Source organism: Populus alba, chromosome 14, assembly GCF_005239225.2.
Source record: "Populus alba chromosome 14, ASM523922v2, whole genome shotgun sequence".
NCBI classification, from domain to species: Eukaryota; Viridiplantae; Streptophyta; class Magnoliopsida; order Malpighiales; family Salicaceae; genus Populus; species Populus alba.
This window is the reverse complement of record NC_133297.1, coordinates 19,113,253-19,127,187: the sequence shown is the minus strand read 5'-3', so window position 1 is coordinate 19,127,187 and position 13,935 is coordinate 19,113,253. Positions and strand designations below refer to the sequence as shown.

Sequence of the window (13,935 nt, the reverse complement as noted above, 5' to 3'; positions counted from 1 at the left end):
TACTTCACCTCTCTGGCTGAGCATACAACGTGCCTTGGGAAGAAATTTGAGTATCAGTATTGCCTTTCATCCGCAGGCTGATGGCCAATCTGAGAGAGTTATTCAGATCTTAGAAGATTTACTAAGGGCATGTGCTTTGGAATTTGGTGGAAACTGGGAGGAGTGCTTGTCACCAGTAGAATTCACGTATAACAACAATTATCAGACAACAATTGGAATGGCCCCATTTGAAGCTCTTTATGGCAGAAAGTGTAGGACACCCTTATATTGGGAAGAAGTTGGGGATAGAAAGCTGTATGGGGCAGAAGTAGTACAAATCACTACTGAAAAAGTGAGGATTATTAAGGATCGAATGAAGGCAGCTCAGGATAGACAGAAGAAGTATGCAGATATTCAAAGAAGACCACTTGAATTTAGTCCTAGAGATAAAGTATTTTTGAAGGTAGCTCTATGGAAGCACATGCTGAGATTCGGCATAAAGGGAAAGTTAGCCCCGAGGTTCATTGGACCATTTGAAATCCGAAAACGTATCGGACATGTAGCATATGAAATAAACTTGCCCTCACAGTTGGCCAAGGTTCACAATGTATTCCATGTTTCTTTGCTGCGAAAAGCCGATGTAGACCCTTCGAGAGTGTTACCTCAAGTGCCAATGGAGGTAAAAGAAGACTTAACACTTGAGGTAAGACCAAAAAAGATACTCGATTGGGGCAAGAAAGAACTTCGTAATAAGAAAGTTCCCATCATTAGAGTCTTATGGCGAAGCTCACAAATCAAGGAAGAAACATGGGAGAGAGAATCAGAAATGAGATGAAAATTCCCCGACTTGTTTATAAACTCAAGTACATCACTCAAATTTTGAGGACAAAATTTATATTAGGAGGGGAGAATGTAAACCCCGAGAAAAATAAATAAATAAAAGTGAAGAAATTCATGCATATGATTAAACAAAAAGCAGGAATTTAGAAATTTTTTAATATGAATTTCCAGGTGAAATAATTTGAGATATTATAATGAACCTGGTACTGTTGAGGGTTGGATTTAATTGAAGAGAAAATGGGGGCCTAAATGCAAATAAGGGAAAATCTTCAACTGGTTGAAGATCAAGATCTTAATTTGTACCGGGTAAGGTATTCTAAACATGATCTTAAAAAAAATCATTTTTAAATTCGATAAAGAATTGATGCCTTGATATTGAATCATAGGTTAGGGTTCTTAGACATAAATTGGGGAAAAAAGTACTTATTGTTGAGATTAAGTTAATTTATGTGTGTGGTATGTAGTTTATGAAAGTATTGTGTGAAGGGGAGGGGAGACAACTCTAGACAGACTTGTCTCCTGACTTTTGGTGAGATTTTGGATAGGAGGATGAGGGAATTAGGATTGGATTCCTTATAGAAATTGTAGATTTGAATGTTAGCTAGCCAAGGAAACTCGTCTTGCTTAATTTGGAGATGTAGAACTCCAGTTATGGGTTACCAACTGAAATTGAGTCGTGATTGTTGCGATGTCGCGGTTGCACAAATTAATTACCCTAGCTTTAAACACAACACACAAGATAGTATAGAGCAAGCAAGGGGTCGATCCCACAAGGAAAGTTCAAGTTAGATTTTTATGCTAGATGATATGCAATTTGGGGGAGTTTGGACGTTATCTAAGCTGAAGCAAAAGAAAACTGAAAACTATCAAACAAAATTTAATAAAATCAGAAAATTATCAAGAGAACAAACCTTAGTCGCAAGCACACATCCACCTATAGAAATCAGAATTGATCATGGAAGCAAAACATCAATTTATATTCTGAATATTTATCTCTTCTTAACATTGGTTAGTTAACGGATTCGCCGTATAACTAACCCTAACCATCAAACAACCACAGTGTTCGTACTAGTAATTTAATTCAATGGCAACCTTAAGAACTAGATACGTTGATTAATTAAGAAAACCTAACTATCTGCAATCTATGTTTGATTTGATTGAAAGTTCTCCCTAAGATTAATAACGTAGATCTGCCACAATTATTAAACTCAGTTGCTTTAAAAGCTCATATACCACAACTCCGGTTTTGATATCAAACTTAGCAATAGATTGTCTACAATAATAACTTAGAGTCCGCTCTAGCAATTAAAATAAAAAATCATAGGAAAAATAAGCATAGGAGAACAAACATATTCATCATATAAATTGAAAACAAAGGGTAAAATAAATCGCACAGTTCTTGAAATCCGAAGATTTCCGTGTCTTTGCAACTAAGAAAACAAGTTTAGCCTTGCATGTTTGTTAAACAACTAATCAAAAAGAAGGAAGAATGCATGATTTAGGGTTTCTTAGAGGAAGGGGGTGTTTTTATCATCTTGGTTGGCTACCCCCTTCTCTTCTCTCATTCTTTTAATATCCTAGGAAACCCTAGTCTCTATTTTACAAAATAGTCCTTCCTTAAGTAGACTGTTTACATTTAAGTACTTCAATAACTATTTTCCTAAAAAAGGAGAAATAGCCTTGCATGAAATCTTCAAGATTTGACTTAGAGGAGCTAAATTGCTTAAATAAAAACTTGGATATCGGTTTAGATTCTTCAGACTGTTACAGTTACAACCATTATCAATCCCTGAGTGGAAGTGGGAGATAATCATAATGGACTTTGTGTCAGGACTACCTAGAGGAAAGAGGGCAAATGATGCAATATGGGTCATTGTGGATAGACTAACTAAGTCTACCCTTTCCTACCAGTAAAGATGATAGGTCCAATTGACAAGTTGGCTAAGATGTATGTGAATGAAGTTGTGAGGCTTCATGGAGTTCCAATATCAATTGTTTCAGACCGAGACCCAAGATTTACTTCACGTCTCTGGCCAAGCATACAATGTGCCTTGGGAACAAATTTGAGTATCAGTACTGCCTTTCATCCGCCGACTGATGGCCAATTTGAGAGAGTTATTCAGATCTTAGAGGATTTACTAAGGGCATGCGCTTTGTAATTTGGTGGAAACCGGGAGGAGCGCCTGTCACTAGTAGAATTCACGTATAACAATAGTTATCAATCAATAATTGGAATGGCCCCATTTAAAGCTCTTTATGGCAGAAAGTGTAAGACACCCTTATGATGGGAAGAAGTTGGGGATATAAAGTTGTATGGGGTAGAACTAGTACAAATCAATACTGAAAAAAGTGAGGATTATCAAGGATCGAATGAAGGTGGCTCAGGATAGAGAGAAAAAGTATGTAGATATTAGAAAAAGACCACTTGAATTTTGTCCTGGAGATAGAGTATTGTTGAAGGTAGCTCCAAGGAAGCACATGCTGGGATTTGGCATGAAGGGGAAGTTAGCTCCGAGGTTCATCAAACCATTTGAAATCCGAAAACATATCAGACTTGTAGTATATGAAATAAACTTACCCTCATAATTGGCCAAAGTTCACAATGTATTCCATGTTTCTTTGCTTTGAAAAGCCGATGTAAATCCTTCGAGAGTGTTACCTCAAGTGCTAGTGGAGGTAAAAGAAGACTTAACACTTAAGGTGAGACCGATAAAGATTTTTTATTGGGGCGAGAAAGAACTTTGTAATAAGAATATTCCCATCATCAAAGTCTTATGGAAAAGCTCATAAATCGAGGAAGAGCCATGGGAGAGAGAATTAGAAATGAGACAAAAATTCCTTGACTTGTTTATAAACTCAAGTACATTACTCAAATTTCGAGGATGAAATTTCTATTAAGAGGGGAGAATGCAAACCCCAGAAAAAAAAAAATAAAGGTTGCTTAAATCGAAAACTAAGTACATGAGAAATAAAAGTGAAGAAATTCATGTGTATGGTTAAATAAAAGATAGCAATTCATAAATTTTTTAATATAATATTGGGCAAAATAATTCGAGACATTATAATAAGCCCTATAATGTTGAGGGTTGGATGTAATTGAAGTGAATAATACACTTAAAAGAAATGGGGCCTAAATACAAATAAGGGAAATTATAGAGTATAAATACTCTCTCCTCACCAAAAATTTGCAGGAACCATAAAGGACAGAAAATAGAGAGTTTTATACCCATTATTGAAAAATCAAAAGAGAAACACTAAAATTTTAAGAACCCATCCAAGATTAACGGTTTATAGATGGCATAAACACTTACGAGCAAGTGATTAACAAGAAATTAAACAAGAAGAAAAGAAAGGAGGAAGTTGAAATTCTTCAACTGGTTGAAGATCAAAATCTTAATTCGTACCGGTAAGGTGTTCTAAAAATGATCTTAAAAAATTCATTTCAAATTCGAGAATGAATTGATGCCTTGATATTGAATTATAAGTTAGGGTTCTTAGACATGAATTTGGGAAAAAGTATTTATTGTTAAAATTAAGTTAATTCATGTGTGGTATGTAGTTTATGAAAGTATTGTGTGAAGGGAAGGGGGTGACAAATCTGGACATACTTGTCTCCTGACTTTAGGTGAGATTTCAGGTAGGAGGATAAGGGAATTAGGTTTAGGTTCCTCATAGAAATTATAGATTTGTATGTTAGCTAACCAAGAAAGCTGGTCTTGCTCAATTTGGAGATGTAGAACTCCAGTTATGGGTTACCAATCGAGACTGATTCGTGACTGATTCTGTAGGGCAGTAGGACTGATTGGTTGATGAGCAATTTTGATTATCTTGGAGGTTGAACTGGGTTCCCCTTCCTTCAGAGAACTTGTAGCCTTGTGTCTTTGCTTTCCAACAAGATCAATCTCACTTAAAATGGAGTTCCAGAACTCTAGATATATTTAAAAATCTGATTAGTGTTCAGACAATAACAGTTCAATGTTTAGACAACAACGGTTGGACAACAACATTTCAATATCTAGACAGCAATGGTTGGACAACAATCGTTGTACAACAATAGTTGGACAATAACAGTTCAATCTAGACAACAACAGTTGTATAGCAATAGTTGGACAATAATAGTTCAATGTCTAGACAGCAATGGTTGGACAACAACCGTTGGATAGTAACAGTTCAATGTCTAGACAGCAGTGGTTGGACAACAACAGTTGGACAACAACAGTTCAATGTGTAACAACCCGGCTTTCCAAGCCCAACACAAACAGTAAATTTTTTTTTTTTTTTTTTTATATATATATATTTAATCAACATGGTGCCGGAAATCAAAGAACTTGAATTCTCACATCATCAAAAATACAATCCATACAATCACCATTTCATTTAAGAGCGAATCTTACACAAGCACATAATATTAAGTTGCATGATTTGAAGTTCGTATTAAAATATACACATGGACATGAGTTTGCATTCTTATCCTACTAATAGTCATCACAATTTTAAACAAAAAGGATCTAATAAAAGTTATACATTTAGTACATTGATCCATACAAAATACATTGTGATTTAAGATACATCTACATAGTTCCTTGCAAAAGTAGGTTCCCGTGTATCGGGTTTCCTAGACATCTCGTTGGTGTGAAGTCCCTGCAGCAGTACAAACATTTAAGAGAATGCAAATATTTAATAATAATAAGAACGGTAACTCACGGTTTGGCAATTAAATAAAACATTAACAATTATAATTTCTTCATGTATTTGCTACAACAACTAGTAGTACATATAGATACACAAGTTTTCGGGTGCCATTCGCCAAAACTAGTCATTCATTTGTGTCGGCCATCCATGGCGAAAGCTGCGTCGCTGTCGATCCAGAATCGGCAGCGGAATCTGCATCGCTGCCGATTTCTGTATCGGCAGCGGAATCTGCGTCGCTGCCGATCCAGAATCGGCAGCGGAATCTGCGTCGCTGCCGATCCAGAATCGGCAGCGGAAATCTGCGTCGCTGCCGATTTCTGTATCGGCAGCAGAATCTGCGTCGCTGCCGATCCAGAATCGGCAGCGGAATCTGCGTCGCTGCCGATTTCTGTATCGGCAGCAGAATCACTCTTTTATCCCGGCCATCCATCCGTTTGGATGCCATTAGCCGAAGCTAATCAGTCCTTCATCTCGGCCATCCATTCGGACGCCATTAGCCAAAGCTAATCATTCTTTGTCCCGGCCATCCGTTTGGATGCCATTAGCCGAAGCTAATCACTCCTTTGTCCCGGCCATCCTTTCGGATGCCATTAGCCGAAGCTAATCATTCTTTTGTCCCGGCCATCCCTTCGGAAGCCATTAGCCGAAGCTAATCATTTTTTTGTCCCGGCCATCCGTTCGGACGCCATTAGCCGAAGCTAATCATTCTTTGTCCCGGCCATCCGTTTGGATGCCATTAGCCGAAGCTAATCAATCTTTAATCAACATTTAAGCGTTCATCAATCTAATATCGGTTCTAACAATATGATAGTACTCAAGTTAAAATATTTCAAGATTCAACGTAAGAAAAAGGAAGGTGCAAGTCACCTACCTGCTCCACCTGTGGGTCGATCCTGTCTTGATGATGGTCCAATCCCGACCGCACCACCTAAGACATCAATAGTCACAAATCAGCACAGTTGCATTTATTTTATTTTTGAATCATACTCATCATCACACTTATTTCAAGAGTTCATATGTTCACATTCAAGTGTTCCATATTTTACACTATCATAACATGAGATTGTTACTAGCATTTAAGTCATTCCTGCCTAGGAGGCTTATTGTAGGAATTCGGCAGCGAGAACTGGTTCGCTGCGGGCTGCCAGTTCGGCAGCGACCACTGTTTCGCTGGCGGCAGCCAGTTCGGCAGCGAAAACTGCATCGCTGTTGGTGCCGCAGTTTCGCTGCACAACGCACAACTTGGCAGCGAATATCAATTCGCTGCAGGAAGTTCAGTCGCGGCAGCGAAACATAATTTCTCTGCGCCACACACAAATCGGCAGTGAATATCAATTCGCTGCAGCAGGTTCAGTTGCGGCAGCGAAACAGAATTTCGCTGCGCAACACACAAATCGGCAGCGAATATCAATTCGCTGCAGGAGGTTCAGCAGGTTCAGTTGCGGCAGCGAAACAAAATTTCAATGCGCAACACACAAATCGGCAGCGAATATCAATTCGCTGCAGCAGGTTCAGTTGCGGCAGCGAAACAGAATTTCGCTGCGCAACACACAAATCGGCAGCGAATATCAATTCGCTGCAGCAGGTTCAGTTGCGGCAGCGAAACAGAATTTCGCTGCTCAACACACAAATCGGCAGCGAATATCAATTCGCTGCAGCAGGTTCAGTTGCGGCAGCGAAACAGAATTTCGCTGCGCAACACACAAATCGGCAGCGAATATCAATTCGCTGCAGGAGGTTCAGTTGCGGCAGCGAAACAGAATTTCGCTGCGCAACACACAAATCGGCAGCGAATATCAATTCGCTGCAGGAGGTTCAGCAGGTTCAGTTGCGGCAGCGAAACAGAATTTCGCTGCGCAACACACAAATCGGCAGCGAATATCAATTCGCTGCAGCAGGTTCAGTTGCGGCAGCGAAACAGAATTTCGCTGCGCAACACACAAATCGGCAGCGAATATCAATTCGCTGCAGCAGGTTCAGTTGCGGCAGCGAAACAGAATTTCGCTGCGCAACACACAAATCGGCAGCGAATATCAATTCGCTGCAGCAGGTTCAGTTGCGGCAGCGAAACAGAATTTCGCTGCGCAACACACAAATCGGCAGCGAATATCAATTCGCTGCAGGAGGTTCAGTTGCGGCAGCGAAACAGAATTTCGCTGCGCAACACACAAATCGGCAGCGAATATCAATTCGCTGCAGCAGGTTCAGTTGCGGCAGCGAAACAGAATTTCGCTGCGCAACACACAAATCGGCAGCGAATATCAATTCGCTGCAGGAGGTTCAGCAGGTTCAGTTGCGGCAGCGAAACAGAATTTCGCTGCGCAACACACAAATCGGCAGCGAATATCAATTCGCTGCAGCAGGTTCAGTTGCGGCAGCGAAACAGAATTTCGCTGCGCAACACACAAATCGCAGCGAATATCAATTCGCTGCAGAGGTTCAGTTTCAGTTGCGGCCAGCGAAACAGAATTTCGCTGCGCAACACACAAATCGGCAGCGAATATCAATTCGCTGCAGCAGGTTCAGTTGCGGCAGCGAAACAGAATTTCGCTGCGCAACACACAAATCGGCAGCGAATATCAATTCGCTGCAGCAGGTTCAGTTGCGGCAGCGAAACAGAATTTCGCTGCGCAACACACAAATCGGCAGCGAATATCAATTCGCTGCAGCAGGTTCAGTTGCGGCAGCGAAACAGAATTTCGCTGCGCAACACACAAATCGGCAGCGAATATCAATTCGCTGCAGGAGGTTCAGTTGCGGCAGCGAAACAGAATTTCGCTGCGCAACACACAAATCGGCAGCGAATATCAATTCGCTGCAGCAGGTTCAGTTGCGGCAGCGAAACAGAATTTCGCTGCGCAACACACAAATCGGCAGCGAATATCAATTCGCTGCAGCAGGTTCAGTTGCGGCAGCGAAACAGAATTTCGCTGCGCAAACACACAAATCGGCAACACACAAATCGCGAATCTCAATTCGCTGCAGCGAAACAGAATTTCGCAACTCGGAACCATCAATTTCAGCACATAGTTCTTCAACAAAATTCCGGCAATAACATCACAGCAAAACACATTAAATTCCAGCACTAACATCACAGCAGAACACATTAAATTCCAGCAAGAACTTCACAGCAGAACACATTAAATTCCAGCACTAACATCACAGCAGAACACATTAAATTCCAGCAAGAACATCACAGCAGAACACATTAAATTCCAGCAACAATCATCACAACAGAACACATTAATTCCAGCAGCAACATCTCAACAGAACACATTTAATTTCAGCACCAACATCACAGCAGAAACACATTCATTCCAGCAGAACACACACACATGCATGCTGGCTTACCCCATAGTTAAAGCCAGCTTCTACCATAATTGTTAGATGTTCTGAAATTGACTTTATTTCACTTCTGTTTGCTAGATCTCCTAGTTAATTTCAGTTTCCCCCATAGTTGGCTTAAGTCTTAGATTAATTTTTCTTAGGGCTTTTCTTCTTCATTTTTCGTTTTTGATCTTAAGGGGAGAGGAAAGGGAGTTCCATGACCCATACCTTCTGATTTTAACCAAGTTTGAGGAAGGTTTGACACTATTCTTTTCTCTTCAGCTGCTAGTTCTCCTCCTTCTTCTTCCTCTCAACGTTTTTCCAGCTCTCTTTTTCCTCTCCTCTATGCAGCTGCCCACTCCTCTCTCAAGTTCTCATCTCTCCCCTCAACAAGCTCACAAGACACTCTACTAGTTTGATTCACGTTTTTGATGTGAAAGGGGAAGGGAAGAATGACATGCAGCTGCTGGTTTGGGAAGAAGATGGGTCCTTCTCTCTCCCCTCTTTGTATTTATACTACCCATCAAATGAATTGGGTTGTTTGGGGGTGGGTTTAGGTGTGTCCTTATCCTTGTTTGGTTTATCTAAAACCAGTTTTTTACCCTCCCTCCCAGCTGTGCATCACTGTTGATTGAGAATTCGGCAGCCCAAAACTGCGTCGCTGCCGATTTCTGCATCGGCAGCGAAAACTGCGTCGCTGCCGATTTCTGCATCGGCAGCGAAATCTGCGTCGCTGCCGATTTCTGCATCGGCAGCGAAAACTGCGTCGCTGCCCAATCCAGAATCGGCAGCGAAAACTGCGTCGCTGCCGATTTCTGCATCGGCAGCGAAATCTGCGTCGCTGCCGATTTCTGCATCGGCAGCGAAAACTGCGTCGCTGCCGATTTCTGCATCGGCAGCGAAAACTGCGTTCATCACCATCTTTCTCTCTCTCTTTCTCTTTATAACATATATATATATATATATATAGACATATATATATTTTCGTTTGGGTGTTTACATTCTCCCCTCCTAAATATGAATTTCGTCCTCGAAATTTAAAAAGTTTCACACTCCATACCTGGTAGTTCAAATAAATTGGGGTACTTTTTCCTCATCTCAGCCTCCTCTCCCAAGTTTTCCTCTTCTACATGAGCATTTCGCCATAAGATTCTGACGATGGGGATCTTTTTGCTCCGTAACTCCTTCACTTCTTGATCTTAGTATCCTTATGGGTCTCAATTCCAGTGTTAAGTCTTCCTTGACTTCTACTGGCACCTGGGGTAGAACTCGGGCGGGTCTACGTCAGCCTTCCTTAACAAGGAGACATGGAACACATCATGGACCCTGGCTAACTGTGGGGGCAAATCCACCTTGTAGGCTACTGGTCCAACTCGTTGTAAGATTTTGAAAGGTCCGATGAAACGGGAGTTAACTTCCCTTTCAACCCAAACCGTAACATGTTCTCCATGGGGCTACCTTCAGGAACACCTGGTCCCCCATACTGAAACTCGAGAGGTCTTCTCCTCACATCGGCATACTTCTTCTGTCTATCCTGCGCGGCTTTGATGCGATCCCTGATAGTTCTCACTTTCTCCGTGGTAACTTGGACCAACTCTGCGCCATATAACTTCCGGTCCCCAATTTCCTCCCAACACAAAGGAGTTCTGCACCTCCTACCATACAAGGCTTCATACGGGGCCATCCCTATTGTGGCTTGATGACTATTGTTATTACGTGAACTCCACCAATGCCATGTGTTCCTCCCAGTTTCCTCCAAATTCTAGCACACAGGCCCGTAATAGGTCTTCCAAGACTTGGATGACTCTTTCTGATTGGCCATCCGTTTGAGGGTGAAATCGCAGTGCTCATGTCCAACCTTGTCCCCAAGGCATGTTGTATGCTCGGCCAAAGTCGAGAGGTGAACCTGGGATCTCGATCCGATACAATGGACACCGGAATCCCATGAAGTCCGTACCACCTCATTTATGTAGATCTTGGCAAGCTTGTCCACCGAGTCGGTCATCTTTACGGGCAAGAATAGTGCGGATTTCGTCAACCGATCTACAATGACCCATATCGCATCATTTCCTTTTCTCCCTTTGGGAAATCCTGACACGAAATCCATGGTGATCATCTCCCACTTCCATTCTGGAATTTGTAATGGTTTGTAATGGTCCGCAGGCCTTTGGGTGTTCGACCTTGACTTGTTGACATAACCCACACTTTGACACATACTCAGCTATTTCCCTTTTCATATTTGGCCACCAATAGAGGTGTTTCAGGTCTCGATACATCTTAGTGCTGCCAGGATGTATGGAGAATTTGGACTCATGTGCTTCTTGTAGAACCATTCGTTTGACTGTTTCGTCATCAGGCACGTACAACCGTTGTCCCATCATCAAGGATCCATCATCCGCTACTCGGAATTTCATTTCTATCCTGGCCTCCACATTCTTCCTAATCTTGGACCCCACCTTGTCATGGAATTGAGCATGTAGTATCTGTTCTCGATACGTTGGTCGCACCACTAATTGAGCTACTAACCCACCTCTTGCATCAATTCCCAATTCTGCACCCAACTCTTTTAATTCTGTCAATTGCCGCTCCTTTCCCACTGTTAAGCTTCCCAAGGAGGTTTTACCTTTGCGGACTGAGGGCATCTGCCACCACGTTTGCTTTCCCCGGGTGGTATTCTATGGTGCAATCATAATCCTTAATGAGCTCTATCCACCTTCTTTGCCGCATGTTCAACTCCTTTTGCGACATCAGATACTTCAGGCTCTTATGATCAGTAAAAATTTGGGTTCGAGACCCATACAAATAGTGTCTCCATATCCTCAAGGCAAATACTACAGCTGCCAACTCCAGGTCGTGCACCGGGTAGTTCACCTCATGATTCTTTAATTGCCTTGATGCATAGGCGATCACCTTCCATGTGCATCAAAACACACACCCCAATCCCTTCCCCGAGGCATCACTATTATACCACAAAACCCTCGGTCCCTGAGGGAAGAGTTAAGACTGGGAGCAGTGGTGAGCCTCCTCTTCAATTCTTGGAAGCTTGGCCTCACATTCTTCTGACCACACCCATTTCTTATCCTTCCTAGTTAGCTTGGGTCAAAGGGGTTGCAATCAGGGAAAAAACCTTCGATAAATCTCCGATAGTATCCTGCAAGTCCCAGGAAACTACGTATTTTCAGTGACCGAAGTCTGGTCTTTCCCATTTCACAACTGCTTTCGACTTTTTGAGGGTCGACAAAAACACCTTCGCTGATATGACATGTCCCAAAAACATCACTCTTTTCAGCCAAAATTCACATTTACTCAGTTTTGCATAAAGCTGGTGATCTCTCAAGGTTTGTAAGGTTTGCCTCAAGTGTTCTTCATGCTCCTTGAAAGAATTCGAGTACACAAGTATATCATCAATGAATACCACCACAAACTTATCCAGGTATGGTTGGAAAACCCGATTCATCAAATCCATGAAGAGGGCTGGGGCGTTCGTCAACCCGAACGGTAACACCAAAAATTCATAGTGTCCGTAAACGAGTTCTAAATGCGGTCTTTGCTACATCCGCTTCTTAATCTTCATCTGATAGTACCCCTGATCTCAGATCTATCTTCGAGAATGCCCTCGCTCCCTTTAATTGGTCGAACAAATCATTCTATCCGATTGTAACGGATTACTTGTTTTTCATTGTTACTTTGTTCAACTGTCGATAGTCAATACAAAGCCTATGGGTTCCATCTTTCTTTTCTTACAAATAGGACTGGTGCTCCCCAAGGAGAATTACTGGGCCGTATGAACCCTTTTGTCTAATAATTCCTGTAATTGAGTCTTTAACTCGTTTCAGTTCTGCTGGAGCCATTCCGATACGGTTGTTGGGCTATAGGTGAAACTCCAGAAAAGTGTCTATAGACACCTCTACCTCTCGCTCCGGGGGTAGTCCTGGTAGTTCTTCTGGAAACACATCTGGAAATCCTTCACCACAGGAATATCCTTCAATCGTGGACCTTCATCATTAGAGTTTAAGATGTATGCGAGGTAACCCATACATCCCCTTTCTTAAAAGTTTTTTGGGCTGTCACCACCGATATTAAAGCATTCAGTTTGGGAAGTCTCTCTCCTTTCAAAAGTTATTTTCTCGCCCTTAGGTGTTTGGAAAGTGACAGTTTTCGCATAACAATCTATTAGTTGCTTTGTATTTACTCAACCAATCCATGCCTAGTATTATGTCAAAATCATGTAGCTCTAAGGGAATCAAATCTACTTCTGTTTCATACCCGGATAAACTAACCCCCACATCCACATATACAATATTTGTTTCAACCATGTTTCCCATTGGAGTTCCAATTACAAACCCCTTCTCTACCATTTTTACTTCCTTTCTCAATTTAGTGACAATTCTCTTAGCAATGAATGACTGTGGGTGGCACCCGGATCAAACAAACACATGCACATTAAAACCATTCAATAGAAGTGTACCTGCCACCACATCTGATGCCAGCCCTGGCCTCCTCCTGTGTCAGGTTGGAAGACCCTCCCCGAGGTTCCGAATCATTTTGTGCCCTCGTCTTCCCTCGACTGGAGTTTTGCCCCTGATTGAGAAGATCTCACTGGCCCTATTAACGGTGACTGACTGCTGGTTGGCTCTGACTCGGCTGTCTGTTTAGCTACTCTGTACATGTCCGGTGTTCCTCTTGGGGCAATCCCTCTTGTAATGAACCTCTTCCACCACAGTTAATGATCACCCCTTGATTAAAGATTACTTGACAATTCCTCCACCTATGGCCCTCTCCTCTGCACACAAACCACATCGCGGGGGAAACTGAGCAATCCCCAGGGTGTTTTTGTCCACACTTTACACATAAAGGATAGTCAACACCCTTGCGGTCACCGATCCCAGTAGAAGAGTTTGCCCTCGAGTGCGACTGTCCATGCATTACTCTCCCACTTGATTGCTGGTGAGGTGGTAATGTCAAAACTCCCCTTTTTTCCGTGCTGCTCAAACACTCCACTTTTTCCTTTCTTCGGGTGCGGTGGTCTGCCGCTGAAATAGTCCCCATCTCTCTTTTTGCTTATACTCTGATACCCCCCTTGGCTTTCTCCAATAC

At 42.1% G+C, this 13,935-nt stretch overlaps 1 protein-coding gene across 1 annotated transcript in view; it reads left to right on the top strand.

The window, feature by feature from the left end:
- Positions 1–13,935, top strand: part of LOC118039472 (glucan endo-1,3-beta-glucosidase 7) — an 84,589-nt gene that overhangs the window by 22,619 nt on the left and 48,035 nt on the right. The window contains 2 exon segments of the mRNA XM_073404609.1: positions 634–646; positions 12,309–12,323. Of these exon segments, the coding sequence (XP_073260710.1) occupies positions 634–646; positions 12,309–12,323 (28 nt within the window).